Source organism: Eublepharis macularius, chromosome 15 (assembly GCF_028583425.1).
Source record: "Eublepharis macularius isolate TG4126 chromosome 15, MPM_Emac_v1.0, whole genome shotgun sequence".
In the NCBI taxonomy this organism is placed as follows: Eukaryota; Metazoa; Chordata; class Lepidosauria; order Squamata; family Eublepharidae; genus Eublepharis; species Eublepharis macularius.
This window is the reverse complement of record NC_072804.1, coordinates 51,238,412-51,256,574: the sequence shown is the minus strand read 5'-3', so window position 1 is coordinate 51,256,574 and position 18,163 is coordinate 51,238,412. Positions and strand designations below refer to the sequence as shown.

Genomic DNA, 18,163 nt, shown 5'->3' with positions numbered 1-18,163 from the left:
GGGATTTATATTGTATAGATGTCGCAGTGGAGATTTGCAGGTTTGTGGGAAGGGGGTCCATAGGTGCTTTTCTCTGTGCATAGCCACACTTTTTCTGCAGTCCACTGTGCAGGCTTGTGTGAGTTTTAACCCAAGTGGTACACGTGATTACATCTCCTCTTCCAACTTTAATAACAATTGTCCTGGGCTAAACTGAGTTGCATCGCCTCATTCACCCAAATGAATTGCAAATTATCTCTTCCCTCTCAGCCTGTTTACAATCTCCTTCCAATGTCTCCTGCATGATTAAATTTGTTTTAAGACAAAGCACGTAAAATGGGTGATGCAGTTAACATATGGATTGGCTTGTTCATCATGTTTCTAGAGACAGTAAAGCAGCTCTTTCAAATATCTCTTGCAACCCAAGCATTATGTTCTCTCTTCAAGACAAGTTACCATAACAACATGTAAAGCTTCACAGCTGGATAGTCGCAGTTCTTTCTTGTGAGGGTGATAGACCAGGCTCAGTAGAAGGCGGCTTTGTGTGCAAGGAACAGGAGGAATAACTTGTGCAAGTTTTGAATTTGCCTGGAAGGGAGTTCAAAAGCAGCCTGCCTGCCAGGGACGGTGGGTCAAAAACTTGGGGCGCCGTGTGCTTTGGGACTAGCACTGCTTGCTTCCCCTGCGCTCGAACCATAGTTCAGGAACATCCCAGCGTCCACTTCTTCATAAGGCAGGAGTCTAAGAATTCCCGAGGAACCTTGCTTTGCTGTTACAATGAGTTGCCAGCCTCCAGGTGGGGTTGGAGGAGACCTTCCAGAATCGTAACATATCTCCAGAGATTGGTTCCCCTGGAAGAAAAGGGTGCTTTGGACTTTATGGCATTAAACTCCAGGCTCCAGCCCCTAAACTCCAGGAATTTCCCAACCCTGAGTTGGCAACCCTCATTACAGACTTCGCAGGGCTCATTCTTGAGTTCAGAAACATCACCATTAATCATCTTCAGCACTGCTTCACCTTCTAAGGGAACCCCCTCACCTTGCATCAGGGGTTGCCAACTTCCAGGTGGTGCCAGGAGATCTAGAATTACAGATAATCTCCAGACAATACAGTTCAGTTCTTCTGGAGAAAGGGGCTGCTTTGGAGGGTGGGTTTTATGCCATTATCCCACTGGAGTCCCTACCTTGCCCAAACCCTACCCTTCCTGGGGTCCATTCCCAAAACTCCAGGATAGTTTCAGGTAGGTAGCTGTGCTGGTCTGCAGTAATGCAGCGGGGTTTGAGTCCAGTGGCACCTTAGAGACCAACAAGATTTTCTTCAGGGTTAAGCTCTGGAGAGTCAAAGCTCCCTTTAGTATCTGAAGAAGCGAACTTTTGATTCTCAAAAGCTCATACGCTTGAAAAAATTTTGTTGGTTGCTAAGGCGCACCGGAATCAAATCCTGTTGTACAAACCTCCAGGAATTTCCCAACCTGGAGTTGGCAACCCTCCTTGCAGCCTATTCCCCGGCAGCCTTGCTTGTTCAGCCCCGGTTATCGCCCTCCTCCCCTCCAAGGAATCTGTCGCATCCATGGTCCGGGGAAACTCCGGCTTCTTTCCGGGAACCGCGGCCAAGTAACTGGAAAGGAGGGCGGTGGTTACGCGGACCCGAATTTCTCTTTCGGTTTGCAAACGGGCATGAAAAAAGAGGCGAAGGGCGAGAAAGACACAGACTGCTGGCGCCGGACAGAGGCAGAAAGACGCTGCCTGCTCGGATTGCCAGCGCAAAAGGAAGGTAAGGAGCGGTAAGGAATGAATGATGCCCCCTGATCTCTTTTCCTGAACTGGAACGAGCGTGGCTCTGAAGCCCCTGGGAAGAATTCAGGCTGCAGAGCTCTCGGACCCCACCAAGTGGCTTTACAGAAGACCCTGTTCCTAGAAACCTGGGACTCTTCACCTCCAGGAGAAACTTGGTTGTTCCAAGCTGCTGGCAAGCTGGCTTGTCCGCTGGGATCAATCAAACTTTGTAGTCGATAACCAGAGGAATGGGAGTGCCTAGGTTTGCCAACCTCCAAGTGGCGCCTGGAGATCTCCCGGAATTCGACCTGATCTCTGAGCCACAAAGATCGGTTCCTCCGGAGCAAAAGGCTGCTTTGGAGGGCGAACTCTCTGGCACTGTATCATGCGGAGGTCCCTCCCCTCCCCAAATCTGCCCTTTCCAGGCTCCACACCCAATCTCCAGGAATTTCCCAACCTGGAGATGGCAGCCCTAGAGATCCATATTCTAGGCACCTCCAGCTCTGCCAGGATTTTTCAATACAGTTGGAATACTACATCCAGATTGACCTATTGTTGCTAATTTAACTGAACATGGTGTTTTTGCATTTCTACAGGGAGGCTGCCTTTTAGATATTTTCCAGTTGCCAAAATGTGTTTGTCCAGATGTTGCTGAAGGGCACTCAAGTAGTGTTTTGTGCCAATTGTGGGTCACAGATCCTGGCATAAAGGGATTCCGTGGCCAGCTCAGTGGCGGTGGACCCTTGTCATACCATTCATTCATTCATTCATTCATTCATTCATTCATTCATTCATTCAGTATATTTGTATTTAGGGTTGCCAGGTCCACGTTGGAAAATTCCTGGAGATTTTGGGGGTGGAGCCTGGAGAGGGTGGGGTTTAGGGAGGGGCCTCAGAATAGTATAATACCATAGAGTCTACCCTACAAAGCAGCCATTTTCTCCAGGGGAACTGATCTTTGTCACCTGGAGATGAGTTGTAATTCCGGGAGATCTCCAGCCACCACCTGGAGACTGGCAACCCTATTTGTATTCTGCATTCCTCCCCAATGGGGACCCAAAGCAGCTAACTATACAGAGAGGGGAAAAAATATGACTGAACAAACAGATAGGGCAGGCTTCCACTTGCCAGGTGGGTCTGCTCTCTGCCTGATCTTCCGCCTGGCTCAGCTCCAGCCCTCAGGCTTATCGCCTAAGAACAAGCGCCCTTTGGCTAACCACCTCTGGGCACCTGAAGACACTTTAAATTCTTGTGTATAGAGAGGAAAGCAAACTCAGCAAGATATCACTCAGTCGCTGCTGACTAGCAGGATCTTCCAATAATCAGTGTGCAAAGAGTACCCTGGGAAGGCTAATAAGTTCCTAAAGTGCTGGAATGGATTAGGTAAGACTCCATTCTAGTCTTTAACTTCCTAGATTCAAAAGGCACTTGCCAGTTCCTGGTTTCTGATCCTCTTGGCTGCTAACTTCTGGACATCTGTACTCATATCATTTAATCATTGATGTTTCCTTTGGAAAATGACCAAAAAACCCTCTTTGTAAAAAATCTTGCAGTTCCAAAATTGTAGAATCTCCAGCAGTCTAGTTAGAAGATAGGTGTGTGAAGCGTACCTCCTTTGGTAATTGTTGTTTCTCTTTCCTCCTCCTGTAGTTGCATATTAGAGATTAGCCAGTCGGTGAGCAATGGCCTCCAGACTCTGCATGCCGTCTCCTGTGTGCCTGATCGAGAACCGGGACAGGAAGCTTGTTGTCCATCGGGAGGCCCTTCAGCTGCTCTCCGGAATCCATCAGCCAGTGGTAGTGGTGGCCATCGTAGGGCTGTACCGAACGGGCAAGTCCTACCTCATGAACAAACTAGCGGGCAAAAACTCAGGTGAGAGAGAGAGACAGGGACATTTGTTCATATGATCAAAGCAAAATCTGAGGAGGGAGGGAGGAAGATTATCAGAATATTTTATATATGCCAATGAAGGCTTGCTTGACTGACTGATTATCAGAATAGACTGACCTCTCTGTAGCCCAGGAAATCTGTGTGCATTTGGGGCTCTTTCTCTTTAGAAACGACAAGCTAGCAAGCCAGTAATGAGTTCTACTAACACTGACAGAGTTCCTCTTGGGAATGATTTGAACCCAAGTTTTAGAGGTCCATCATAGAGCCAAACTACAAGTGACGCCTGACACTGATTGAACACTTGTCAGCTTCCCTCAAGTTTTGATGGGAAATGTAGGCGCCCTGGTCTTGCGGCTTGGCTCTCCGACTGCTGTCCAATGGACTTTTCAACTGTCACTTGTCCAACATTCCGCCAAGCTGCCTACATTTCCCGCCAAAACTTGAGGGAAGCTGACAAGTGTCCAATCTGTGACAGGCTTTAGTTGAATTATTTTTGGTGCTGACTAACCAGTACATAATTCTATGCTCTTGTATTTAAAAAAAAATGTAAAATAATCTTCCCGTGTCTTAAGCAGCTCCCTAGCAAAACATAAATTTGCTTTCCCTTTTGAATTTCCGTTTCTGACAACCTACTAAAGACAAAGGAGCCCTACAAGAGGAGAGGCTAGCCTGGTTAAATTTTCACCTGTTCTCCTGCCTCTACTGGAGAGCCAGTTTGGTATGGTGGTTAAGAGCAGCAGGACTCTAATCTGGAGAACCGGGTTTGTTTATTTGTGTCATTTATAGTCCGTCTTTCTCGCTGAGAGTCGAGGCGGATTACACAGTTTATGATCAGTACAGTCAATTTCAAGGACATTTCCATAAACAATGCCATAGGGTAAATAAACACAATTTGCAAAGATATAGCATTAGTAAGAATCCAATAGAGTTGATGAAATGTTGAAATAGAACGTAAGCAATTCTCAGGCTTTAGACAACATGAAGCACAATTAGCTCAAAGGAGCACATATTCTTCTGCTTTAAGCCAGCTGGGTGACCTTGGGTCAGTCACAGCTCTCTCAGAGCTCTCTCAGCCCCACCTACCTCACAGGGTGATTGTTGTGAGGATAATAATAACACACTTTGTTAACTGCTCTGAGAGTGGCATTAAGGGTGGTATATAAATCGAACGTTGTTGTTAATAAAATTAATATTTTACATCTAGGGTTCAATCTAGGCTCCACGGTGCAAGCCAGCACCAAGGGAATCTGGATGTGGTGTGTTCCTTATCCTGGTAAACCTGACCAGACCCTTGTGCTTCTGGATACAGAGGGCCTAGGTGATGTGGAGAAGGTAATTTGGACATTTTTGAATGGGTGGGATGCTACACCTGTTGGATTTTTGCTGCTAAAGGCACAAAAGGGTCACTCTACACTCTGAGGGTCGCTCTACATGTTACTTCTTTTACGAGTTCTCCACGGAGCCAACCATGCTCCGTGGAGACATGCGTCCGCTCTCGGGATTGGCTTCTATAAAAAAGTGCAAATGGGCTTGGAAAGCTGTCACTGGGAGAGGGAGAGCTCCTGCCCTTCCACCAAGTGTTTTTCCTTGTGCAAAAACAGTAGGGAGGGGAGACATTTCTCCATTCCTGCTGCCCCATATGGAGGTATTGTGTGCACATGCAGAAGCAGAAAGGGGGAACCCCTCCACACACATTGTTTTTAGGTTTAAAAAGGTAATGGTAGTCCCTTGTGCAAGTGCTGAGTCATTACTGACCCATGGGGGACGTCGCATCACAATGTTTTCTTGGCAGGTTTTTGTTACAGGGTGGTTTGCCATTGCTTTCCCCAGTCATCTACACTTTACCCCCAGGAAACTGAGTACTCATTTTACCAACCTCAGAAGGATGGAAGGCTGAGTCCACCTTGAGCCGACTATTTTAACTCAGCTTCCACCAGGATCAGACTCAGGTCATGAGCAGAGTTTGGGCTGCAGTACTGCAGCTTATCACTCTGTGCCATGGGGCTCTTTTTACCTGTTTTTGCACAGGTAAAAAAGTTTGGGAGAAAGGGAGGAGCTCTCGCCCTCCTTTTGCTCTCTTGTTGTTTTATAGAAGCCAATCCCCGGAGCTGATGTGTGTCTGTGCAAGTATGGGTTGGCTCCTTGGAGAACTCATAAAAAAGTAATGTGTAGAGCGACCCTGAGTTCGGGGCACTGACATATCTCCCTGCAGATGTACTTCATCAGAGTTGACTGCTTTGAATCGGGGACATGTTTCTCTGTGGAACACCTTTGCAACCTGTGATTCATACCCCAAACGTTTAAACAGGAAACTGGTGGCACCTTAAGAAAGATTGCTGCATAAGCTTTCTTGAATCAGAGCTCACTTTGAAGCAGAGACTTCTGACAATTGTGTAAGCAGGCTGCTAAAGAGGATGTGGGAAAACCACTGCTACTAGACACGTTCTTAGAAGAACTATATTCGTGCTCATCAAGGTCCTTAAAAGTACGGTGAGAAAAAAAACTGTTACAGGGTAAAACAGAACCAGAAGGCACTAAATGTTGCTGTTATGACCACACCTTGGTGGTTTTCAGCATTCAAAAGAACTTGCATAACTCTGAAGGGTGTTTCTGTTCAGTTCACCAAGGTGAATGGCTTTAAAACTAGAATCCATTGTTATTTTATCCATCCACTGTGGTTTGTCTCTAGGCTGTTTGCCTAATCAGTAGCGGTCTTTTCTGCAAGTTTGTGACGTAGTTCTGTACACAAGTCACAGCAGTTTAGCAGGGGGAAGCATTTTTCTGCCATGGAGATGAGTGATGGGGAAAGCTTGCCTTGCTTAATTTCAGTGCGACTGACTGCTCTTAAAGACATGGACAAAAGCCCCCCAAAGATGGTGGCAATTGTAGGAACAGCCAAGTATCAACAACGTTGCTTCTGAAGGCATGCACATCTTAGTAAGTGTGGCTGTATCAGCAGTAAAAGTGCAGAGAATATCCCTGGACCCAAAATTATACGTAAGGCAAAAGAGAGTCCTGTGAGCATCACTTCAGAGGGGTAGCTGAGATAGTCTGTCGCAGAAAAATGAGACAGGAGTCCAGTTGCACCTTTAAGACTTACGCAACTTTATTTCAGCCTATGTTTACATGAATCAGAACAGGAACATTTCAATCTAGAACTACAGCAGAAAGGTCAGCGGGAAATATTACAAAGAGAATTCAGTTTAAAATAAGATCCACTCCAAAGAATGCACTGCGCTCAGTGTGTGAGGACTACTCCTAGCTGTTGATGGACTATCAAACAACACCTTCTGCAGGTACCGCCCTGCCAATCGGCAAAATGAATGCCCATACGTGTGCATTCTCTTTAGGGCCAAACTAGGGGTCAAGCTAGAAGTGCAGGTTCCCCAGACCCAACTCTGGTTCATAATAGCACAGAGTTTTCCCTCCATGCACAGAATGCTCCACGTGGAGTAGAAAAAACAGAGAAAAACCTCCCTCCTGTGTTAATTTGACATGGGGGAAATAGCTTGAGGGGGGAGGGGGGAGCCCCTCCTCTCCCCATGGATGCAGGGCCGGATCTACGGTTGCCAGCACCCAGGGTAACCGTAGTCAGGCTCTACGCGCGCGCTCCTGGCGCTGCATGATGACGTCACTCCCGTGACATCATCATGCTGGGTGCCCCCTCCCCGCCCCCATGGCAAGCCAGCTGTCCCGGCGTGCCGCGGAGCTGGCAGCAGCGTGAGTGGCTCGGAGGTTGCCCGTGCCATTCACCTGCCCCGCAGGACAAGGGGCGGCTGGCTTGCCGCGTGCCCCTTGTCCTGGGGAAAGGCGAATGGCGTGGGCAGCCTCCCAGCCACCCGCGCTGCCTTTTACCTTTCCCCAGGACAAGGGGAGGCCAGCTTGCCGCACGCCCCTTGTCCTGGGGAAAGGTGAATGGCAGCGCAGGTGGCTGGGAGGCCGCCCGCGCCATTCATCTTTCCCCAGGCGCGCTCCCAGGGCTGACAGCGTGCTCCAGAGATTAGCAACTGAGCCCAGCGCCCCCTCTTTGGCGGCGCCGGGGGCAGACTACCCCCCCTGCCCCCCGTTGATCTGGCCCTGCATGGAGGTATTCTGGGGCCGGATCAAAGCTGCTGTGTGGCTACGGGAACCTGAGTTGGGTCTGGGTAGGAAAGCTCGCACTCTCCCAGCTTTCTACAAACTGTGCAAAACCAAATTATTCACGAGGGCTTTTATGCACAGGTAACAGGGCTGTACTATAAGGAAAGGGTTCAAAGAGAGGCTTTGCTAAAGGCTGTTGCTGTTGTTTATGATGTTATGTCAAGTGGCTTGCGTTTCGTTTCAACCTGGTTTCACGTTTCTGCAATCTTTACCCACTTGTACTGTTTACTGAATGTGCCTGCTGTTGATCGTATTGTGTTATGCTGTGTCATCCGCCTTGAATCTCAGTAAGAAAGGGGGACTATAAGTAAATAAATAAAATCAGAAAAAATATCTACTTGGGAAAGAACAGAGACCATTTAAATATTTACTAAACCAACGGGCCACGGAACCTACCCTTTACAAGTGTCTGGTACATTGGAAAGTGGGAACAGAATCAGAACTCTCCATTCTCCTACACTCACAGGGTGATGCCCAGAACGACTCCTGGATCTTTGCTCTGGCCGTGCTCCTTAGCAGCACCCTGGTCTACAACAGCATGGGCACCATTGACCAACGCGCTATGGACCAGCTCCAGTATCCTTCAGAATCTCTAATTGGGGTACAGAATTTACTTCGCTTCCGGGAGTCTGTAGAGAGCAGCAATAGACAGGCCCTCAGTTAGGAAAGGGTCATTATTTTTTGCCTAAGAAAAAATGAGAGGGGTTTTTTGGTTTTTATTTGTAATGTTCTGTGAAGTTTCTCAGGGGAAGCTCCTAGACTCTCTCTGAAATTCTGGTAATGCGTAATGTTGCATTTTCTGCACATTTTTGTTGGGATAATGGATAAACAAGGACACATGTACAGGCCAGGAGGGGATCTATTTGCATACATTTATATACATTTTAAGATACGAATATTTGCCAAAAATTTTCTCTGGATGGATTCCAGGAGCGTTAGCCAACCTACCCAAGGCTGGTTAACCGATCATTCGAACACCAAGCTGCATCTAAAGGAGGTCAAAGCTCTGACACCTTTACTAGCTATCAAGAAGAGAGAATTTTAGTTGGTGCAGCTTTTCTTAGCCCTGCCTGCGACAAACAACCCTTCCAAAATCCACAGCTATCAAAGGTATTATCATCCTTCATGTGGGACGCCTAACAAAATAAAACTGTGAGGTAGGATGAAAGCCATTTGTGAGAGATGGATCTCCTGCTGTAATGAAGGCTGGTTTTATTGGGATCTTCCTAAGCCGGGCCCACAGTTATGTGACAGAACTGACGGAGCGCATCAAATCCAAGTCCTCACCTGAGGAGGACTCTGAGGTGCTGGAAGATTCTGCCGAGTACGTTCGCTTCTTCCCGTCTTTCATCTGGGCCTTGCGAGATTTCACTCTGCAGCTGGAGCTGTACGGAAAGACGTGCACTGAGGACGAATATCTGGAAAATGCCTTGAAGTTAAAGGAAGGTACTGACCACAGAAGTGTGGTGGAAATCAGTATAAGTTTTGTGGACAGCAACCTAGGCCAAATCTGGTCTCCCAGTTGCCTAACCCAGTAGCTTTTTTTGGAGAGTGGTAATGTGTAACCAAGAATGATGTCACATGTCACCACGAGGCTGCAATCTCCAGAACTCTGTGCTAAAACCATAGAGTTTTAGGGAATTGTTAGAGTGTTACAGTAACAAATCCTTTTTCTTCCACAATTTCTCCCACTGCTGTACTAGGCAGCAGAGACAGGTAAGCAGGAGGTAGGGATCCTATTCCCCCACTGGGGACAAGGGATCCCATGTTCCCACCTTCCCCCCACCACTTGTCTCATTGCCGGGGGGAAAGCTGGGGAATGAGACTCCCGGGTATGCTCCCAAGCTTCTCAGTGGGCCAATTTGGACCCCAAACGGACAGAATGGGGCCTGTTTGGGGCCCAAATCAGCCTACTGCAAAGTGCTCATGTGCACTCCCAGCCTTGCACAATGATGTCACTTCCTGGAAGTGATATCATTGCACTAGTGCAGGCCCCACACACACAACACACGTGCAAGGGGCATCCACAAAACAGCAGAACTGGGTCCCCATCCTCTCACCAGGAGGGTAAGGGTACCTGGCAACCCTAGCAGGAGGGCTCCTACTATAGTGGGTGACCAGGGCCCACTAAGAGACATGGAGGGAACAGCCTCTGTGGCAGTAAGACATTTATTCATGGATTGAAACTATTTTTCTGCCTGACAACAGAATCTCAGAGGCAGCTGACAAGGGCCATTTCCACACATCCTTATAGGGACGGCCCACTTATGGAGCACTGGCGACTTTTCCCCAGGATTCCAGACGTCTCCATTTGCAAAATGGTAACAGGTTGTTTGGTTTCCTTTTTTTTCCGGTGCCTTTTCTAGGACTGTGGGAAAGCGCGGTCCCAGAAAAGGCTCCGGAAAAACAGAAACCAAACCAACTCTCCAAAGGCCATTGAGAATCCTTGTTGGGCAAAGCCTCATCTGGCCCTGCCCACTTCTAAAACCACTTAACGGGCACCAGGAAAGGTGTTGGCAGGTGGCAGAACACCAAATGGGGGCCTCTAATGTAGTGGTTAGTCACCTGAGTGGTTTTTAACTAACCTGCCTACTTTTAAGTTGCCAGACTGTTGAAACGTAAATGTAGGTTAGAAGGGGAACCTTTCCACTTGCTGTATCCATTAGCTCTGTACTTGGCCTCTTTTCTGTTTTCATGGGGAGCAGGGTTGTTTTTTGTTGGTCTTGCAAAGTGTGACTAAATCACAATTGTGGGTAATCTGCCAATCTCCCCATAGTGAAATTGGATATGAAGCCCCTAATTGCATCCCTTCCTTTTGCCAGATTAGAGTCCTAAGAGTGCACAAGCAGATGCTGTTCCAGATTCTCCAACGCCAACCGCTGATCTCCCTCTTACTCCATCTAGGCAACTCCCGTGAAGTTCAGCTGTTCAACCTGCCCCGCGAGTGCATCCGGCTGTTCTTCCCCACCCGAAAATGCTTCATCTTTGACCGTCCCACCAATCGAAAGAACCTGCACCACCTGGAGGAAATGGAAGAGGATGAGCTGGAGCCTGAATTTGTGGAGCAAGCGCGCCAGTTCTGCCGTCACGTCTATAGGACATCCAAACCCAAGACGATCCCAGGAGGGCACATTGTCACTGGGCGCTGTAAGTCCTCATTCCTCTGACCAGTTATGGTGGTCGAGGGACTCTAGTGGAAGCTTCTAGTCCTTCTGCTTGCAAGATCCACCTTGAACCTCAATTTACTGCATGGGACCACGTTTAGTATGTCCTTAATTCATATATTTATTTCTCTAGGTTTTTCCTTCTCTCCCTTTCTGTCCATTGCTTCCCCCACCCCATCTCCAAATAGTGGCTATGAGTCTCCCGGAGCTTAGATTGCAGCATAACCCAGTCACTTCTTGATGACTCGCCAGGGACAGTAGAGCATAGATCCAGTGCTTGTTCCTCAAGTATCAAGGTCACTCTGCTGTCTTTTCCCTGGCAGGTCTTAGGCTGGCAGTACAAGCAGCTGAATGTACCCCTGTCTAAGTGTCACTGTTGCAAGCATCTCTATTGCTGTTTTCTTTGCAGTGCTGGCAAACTTGGTGGAGACCTACGTGGACACGATCCGCAGCGGGGGAGTGCCTTGCATGGAGAATGCCGTGCTGGCTTTGGCTCAGATTGAGAATTCTGCTGCTGTTCTCGACGCCACTGCCCGCTACGAGGAGCTGATGGACCAGAAGCTGCAACTGCCCACGGAGACCCTCCAGGAGCTGTTGGGGATCCATGCCAAATGCGAGGATGGGGCCCTCCAGGTGTTCATGGCCCGTGCCTTCAAGGATGACAAACAACAATTCCAGGCTGAGCTGATGGTAGGTTGCCTCTTGAGCTTTAACCACTAGCTGCCTCTATCTCTCTTTATGCAAAAGCTGATTCTGTTGAGCAGGACAAATGCAGCACAGACTGGAGCTACACAAGACACACGGGCACGTGTCAGTTCCTGCAAGGTTCTCTGGGAATTGTAGTTTTATAAAAAAAAAAAAAAAGCCAGCCACTCAATGTGATTCTCAGTTGGGAAGAATTGCAACTGGAGGGACACACACTCTCTTTCTCTCTTTCAAAAATCCTCTGGGAGCCCGGGATGGGCCCGGGGAGTGACATGACAGAAGGCAGGGGGAAAAAAGCCAAGTTTTTTGCGCGCGAGAGAGAATTCCAGGTCCTCCCCTTGTTCTTCTCCTGGCGGGGAATTGCATCATGGATTTTCTCTCTCTCTCTCAGCTGTTTTCCTGCCTCCTGTCACACCACCCCCCTGAGATCCTGAAGGAAAACCGAGCTGAGTCGATTTTTGAAAGAGAATCTCTCCAATCTCGCACAAAAAAACTGCCTCCTGTTATTTCATCCCCCCCATCCCAAGCTCCCAGAGGATTTTTGAGAGAGAGAGAGAGAGAGAGAGAGAGAGAGAGAGAGAGAGAGAGAGAGAGAGAGAGTCCAATTGCGATTCTCCCCCTTTCCAGGTAAGTTTGCGAGACCCAATACATGAAGAACACGTGTCTGGCATCTTGTGTAGTTTGGCCCACAGATGTGGTGTGTTCTCTTGTCCTAAGAGCGCAATCTGATATTTGTAAAACATTTTTCCCCCTGCCAGCGAGCCCTGGATCAGAAGAAAGAGGCGTACTGCCATATGAACGTACTGGAATCCTCAAAATGCTGCAAGGCTTTGTTGGCGCGGCTCTCTAAGGAACTGGAGGACAGAATCCACAAGGCCTTTTACTCCCGACCTGGTGGCTATCGGGATTATTTCAATGATGTCAAAAACATCACCGTACGATACCACCAGGAACCTGGGAAAGGAGTCATGGTAAGGAAAGAGTACGAGTACAAATCAGAACTCTCAAACTGAGGAACATTGTCCTCTGATGAATCCAATCAATTAATCTGAAAGAGTGATGAGAAATAGGATATGCACCCACATTCCTTGCAGAGGTGGTTCGTTGTGAAATGGCGTTCAACCAAAGCTGAATCAGAAACACTGAGTACGTTTTTAAAGAAACATGCTGAAATTGCAGCTTTTCCAAGAGCTCAAATTTTAAAACCGAAACCAATTTTTGAGGTGTACTGAATCACCAATCTGACATAGGTAATGTATCAAAACTTGCCTTTGAGCACTGTGGGTGGATTTTCGGCAGCGAAATGGTAGTTTTGCACAACAGTTGACACACAACAGCAGAGTGAAAGACATAGGATTCATAAGACCTCCAGAAATATAGCAGGGAGAAGGAGAAAGAGGTAGGTCTGCCTTATCATGAGATGTCTCTCTTGAGGGAGCTCCACCCCACATTTAGGGACAGAGCAAGAGACCTGTGATATTGCAAATTTTTCTTCCAAGCAGCCACACTAGAACCCTGACCTTAGACTCCAGCTCTTTCCAGAGTCCAATTCCCCACTCCTCCACTTGAAGCCAGCTGGGTGACCTTGGGTCAGTCACAGCTTCTCAGAGCTCTCTCAGCCCCACCCACCTCACAGGGTGATTGTCGTGAGGACAATAATAACACACTTTGTAAACCACTCCGAGTGGGCATTAAGCTGTCCTGAATGGCGGTATATCAATCTATTACTATTACTATTAGTATTACTATTACTATTACTATTACCCTCAGCTCTCTGACAGAGTTCTTTATATGAATCATCAACCCCCTTCTTCAAAGAAATTGCAATACAATCTATATAGAGATACTCCTCTTGTACTTTTTGTTGATCCCCTTAACATAACAAGAAACTCTTGTTTGTAATATTTGGTGGTGTGTGTGTGGGGGGAACCCTAAATATAAAATGACAGAAAAGACTCCGGGGGGGGGGGGGCTAAAATTAGATGGGAACAGCCCCAACAGCATAAGTATGATTTACAATGGGAAAATAGCCCACTGAGAAAAAGGTTAAACAGCATCACCGTTCACAGCACCCTTATTCTGATCTAATTAGCAGGTCCCTGCGGCTCCTCGAAAGTAAAATTCAAAACTTGAGGAGATCTACTGCTTTTGAGCTGAATGTAGTGAGCTCACTGCTCGAGGGCTACCCAGTACACGTCTTCAATTTGGAAAGAAAGATAGGGTATCTCATTAATCTGTCTGACAACCGTTTGTGCAACTGTGTGCTCTAAGCGTAGTGTTGGCTGAGTGTCAAAAACACCGCAGTACTGTTTAAAGGGTGATAAAAACGTTTATTTAGGAACTACATAGTTGATAGTGAAGAGGAGAGCTAGAGACAGCGTCTAGCTATCAAGCTGCCTAGGAGAGAGAGAGCTTCAATGGAGAGGAGAATATTACCCCTGATAAAGCCCATCTGGAGACAAGACAAGGAAGTGATGCTTAACAGAACAGAGAGATGCTGCCCTCACATTCCTATCTTTCTGGCCTCTGTAGGGTAGGGTCTTCTTCTCTGCATCTTTGTACACCAGGGCCATTTCCACACTACTTACCTTCCTCCGGAATGCTGCGGAACGTCACGAAAACGAAAACGGAAGATAGCGTCTTCTCGCGCGAGTTTTGTGTGACATCACACAAAACTCGTGCAAGAAGACGCTATCTTCCGCGTTTTTTTCACAACTATCTGTGGTGTTCCGGAGAAAGGTAAGTAGTGTGGAAACAGCCCAGACGTTGCTACACAGGAGGGCTAGCCATTAAGGACTGAGTTCTCTTTACAACCTGAATCTCTGTATAGACTCTGTTGAGTGTTGTTTCTCCACTACGCAGGCAGATGCTGAACTACAGCAGTTCTTTAAGGGCAAGGAAGATGTGGGCAGAGCCATCTTGCAAAGCGACGAAGCCCTCACAGAGAAAGAGAAAGAAGCACAAGGTGAGGAGGGCCTAGGAAGTGGTTTGCGGAAGGGTTTGGGTTTTGATGATACGGCACTGGAGATGTTGCTTTCAGGGTGGGGAATATCCCAATCTCTTCTCTCTCATTCAGGGGTCGGGTGCTCACCACTGAAAAAAGTACTTGGGGAGATTCCCCCCCCCCCAAATTTTTCCAGGCCTTTCCATGTCTACACGGCCCAAACCTGTGATATTCTTTTTAGGAGCTGAAATATTGAAGAACAGAAGCCTGGGGCTTTTATTCAAAGGAGAGGGAATGAATGGAAAAAACCAAACAAATGGTGGCCTCCAAAGCAAGACATGGTTTCGATTGTGCGTGCAATGCCTATAAAGATCCGTTCTTCTTTTCTGCCCAGATGCCAAGGCAAGGGCTGAGGCAGCAGAACGGGAGAAGGAAATCCAGAAGCAGCAGCAGGCTGCGCTGGAGCAGAAGCTGGAGGACCAGAGGCGAAGCCACGAAGCAAACATTCAGTACCTGAAGGAGAAGATGGAGAGAGACAGGGAGAAGTTGCTGGAGGAGCAGAACAAAATGATGGACAGTAAACTTCGGGTAACTGTCACAGGAACACATGAGGGCTTGCCCCCTTTGTTAAAAAAAAAAAAAGTTTGGGTGGATTTATGGCATCACATCCCCTTGAACCCCCTCCCCATTCTCTGCCTTCACCAGACACTGCCCCCAAATCTCCAGGAATTTCCCAAGCTAGGTTTGGCAGCACAGGTGGTTCCCAAGTACGGTTTCTTCTTTCCTTGTGAGTGAATAACCCTTACATTTTCCTTTGTAGGAGCAAAAGGCTATGCTAGATGCTGGATTTCAGAAACGCGCTGATGAGCTGAATGAACAGATTGGTCAGCTGAGAAGAGAGAGTGAAAACGTCAGGAAGCCATCTTGGATTTCCAGTATACTGGATGCTGCTTCGCTAGTGCTTCCGGGAGTTTTTGGCAAAGCTGTTGGAGTGCTTTCCAACCTCCTGGGGCGCATCTAACCAAGTAGAAGGAGGGTGCTGCCCCTTAGAGCTCCCGCTTGTGCTCGCCTGCCCATGTGGGCAAGATGTGCTTCTTTGTTTTAGAACAACACTCTGTTAACATGAACAATGTCTTGATGCAGGGAACAGGCAAGCAAGGGTAATAGCAGCCAGACTCCAGGCCACTGCTGATCGCTTCAGCGTGGCTAGTGGCAATATTATGCAGTCAGTGCTGCGGCTATTGCGAGGTTCACTTTACACATTACACAGAGTTTGCCACTGAGTGTACACTCAACAGATAGCTGCAACAGATTGTGACTCCCTGACAAGTGTAGCTGCATGATATACATTTGCTACACCCACACCTTACACTTTTACTTTCTTTGTTGTATACCTAAATTTGTAACGTGTGCCGTTAAGATGAGCATAACCAGAGGGGAGAAATCATATCCAAAGTAAGGCTGGTAGGCATTCCACAGCTGGCGAAATAGAGGACAGTAGAGATGGGCATGAACCGGAAAAAAAACGAACCATGAGGTTCGTGGTTCGTCACGATTCACAAACCACGAACCATGAACTTTCACGAACCAGCCTCCATCCGCGAACTGGCTTGTTTGGTTCAGCAGAAGGTCTGCAAAAAGCCTAACCGCCTTTGCCTAGGAAACTGATAGATCAGCGCCAGGTTGTCTGCAGTGACGAACTAAAAAATGAACCAAACGAACCGGCCTAAAGTTCTTGGCGGTTCATCAGAAATGGGCTCTGACGAACTGCCGGTTCGCGAAAAATCAACTGGCCCAGTTTGTGCCAAACTTTGGTTTGCATTTCTGTTTGTGCCCATCTCTAGAGGTCAGATTAACTTTCTCTGGAGACTAAAGAAAATCAAAATGCTTTAAAACCCTAAACAGAATGAAAAACACTTCACGGCTAGTTGCGGCGAATGCAGAACTTGCATCCAGCTGTTGTCTTCAAGACGCGGCAAGCTTTTTATTACAACCAGCTCTTCCATATTTTACAACTACTTTGTTGAGTGCTAAAGTGCCGCTGTAAAAAAAACCTACCTCTTCACACAGGCTAGATGTTACCGTGCAGTTTGCTTGCGCTTTGCTTAGTTTTGTCTACAGTATTCAGTACTTCACTGGGATTTCTCAAACAGTGTTATTGGTTATGGGGCTGATGCTCCATGCTGCATGCACATTCATGTAGCGTAGTAATCTGAGCCCAAGAAATGTGACCTCCTCAAACCTGTATCATTTCCAGCAAAATCTCTCTCTTCACATTTCTTCCTATCCAAGGGACTTGGGGTGCTCCTGGGCAAAAAGTCCCAGCACTTGACATTCAACAAGCCCAATAGCATTGTGCTTGTTTTCACATGGATTGCTGCTAGTTCATAGTACAAATCTAAGAATAGAATGGATCGCCTGGCTGAGTCACACTGTTTACACAGTGGGGTAGTTCCTCCTCCTATCTTTTTATTTCTGTTTGAATGGTAAAACAGATACAGGGAAAGCTCAGAGAAATCTCTACAATGAGACAGGCAGGTTTTGAACGGCCAGTTTTGTCTACCATGTGGTGCTTAAAACTATTTCTGAGATGGTGACAAAGGCAAGAAGCACCTCTAAGATGGCATTAATGTGCAAAGTTCCTACAGTGTTTTCTTTGGCTGGTGGGGACAGGGGGGGCAGTAAAAAGTCAGCAAACTATTTACTTGCCAGTGTTACTTTGGAAACTATTTCCAGACATTGCTGCTGGCAAAGGCTGAGGAAGCCTGCCAAGAGAGGAGGGTTTTTGCCCAGGGGGTAAAAAGGAACCAGCCCATCCCTAAGTAAGCTGTTCTCTGAATGCAATCTTGGTACCAGATTTCAGTGTTATTTACCAGAGTAATGGTAGAGGAATGTCCCTAGGATGACCTAAAATGTCGAGCAAGCTTTAGAGTTCCTCAGAAATCTTCATCAGACTGGATTTTTTTTAAAAAAAGGTGGGATGAAGAGGAGTGGGGGGGAGATGTTGGGTATTCTGGGATTGCAACAGTTTTTGGAACACTGTAATTGAAGCCAGTTTAAGGCATGCAAAGATGTCAGGTCAGGCCAGCCTGCCGGGACACAGGCCAATGGGCCACTCTCCATTGAAAAATATAACAGCCAGAAGTAATTGGGATTTCTCTTCAGCACCAGCTGATCAAGGACATCTGACTTTAAATGAAGTTTTCAGATTTGACATATTGGAATGGATTGGGGGGGGCATATCAGTCCATGAAATTCATTCGTTAACAAGCTTAGAGTGGCTTTTAAACACTGATGTTTGAATGCATGCTTGTCTGTATGAAATATATACTGCTGCTTACAAGAATAAAGTCTTGTGTTAATAAATAGTTTTTGGATCCTGTAACTTTGCAAGTATGCACTACATTTTCAAGTATTCACATAATATTTAAGGGGGCATTCTATAGTATAGGACAAGTAAATCTATGGCATTAAACTCATGGCTGTTCATGTTTGAACAGAAAGGGCTAAGATGTTTCGAGCACCCCCTGCTGGAGCTACAGCCAGTGAAGCAACTATTTCAAAGA

At 47.1% G+C, this 18,163-nt stretch overlaps 1 protein-coding gene across 2 annotated transcripts; it reads left to right on the top strand.

Moving 5' to 3' along the window:
* The first annotated feature begins 1,699 nt into the window (after nucleotides 1-1,699).
* LOC129343373 (guanylate-binding protein 1-like) lies at nucleotides 1,700-17,911 on the top strand. Of its 2 annotated transcripts, none has more exons than XM_054999550.1 (11): nucleotides 1,700-1,762; nucleotides 3,405-3,626; nucleotides 4,849-4,976; nucleotides 8,251-8,360; nucleotides 9,028-9,230; nucleotides 10,689-10,931; nucleotides 11,358-11,638; nucleotides 12,412-12,624; nucleotides 14,516-14,618; nucleotides 14,992-15,185; nucleotides 15,418-17,911. In XM_054999550.1, the coding sequence occupies exons 2-11, from the start codon at nucleotides 3,437-3,439 to the stop codon at nucleotides 15,616-15,618; spliced, it is 1,866 nt and encodes a 621-aa protein (XP_054855525.1). In that variant the 5' UTR covers nucleotides 1,700-1,762; nucleotides 3,405-3,436; the 3' UTR covers nucleotides 15,619-17,911. The 2 variants fall into 2 exon arrangements, with proteins under 2 accessions (XP_054855525.1, XP_054855524.1); XM_054999549.1 differs by having other exon boundaries at nucleotides 1,705-1,752.
* Nucleotides 17,912-18,163: the final 252 nt, after the last annotated feature.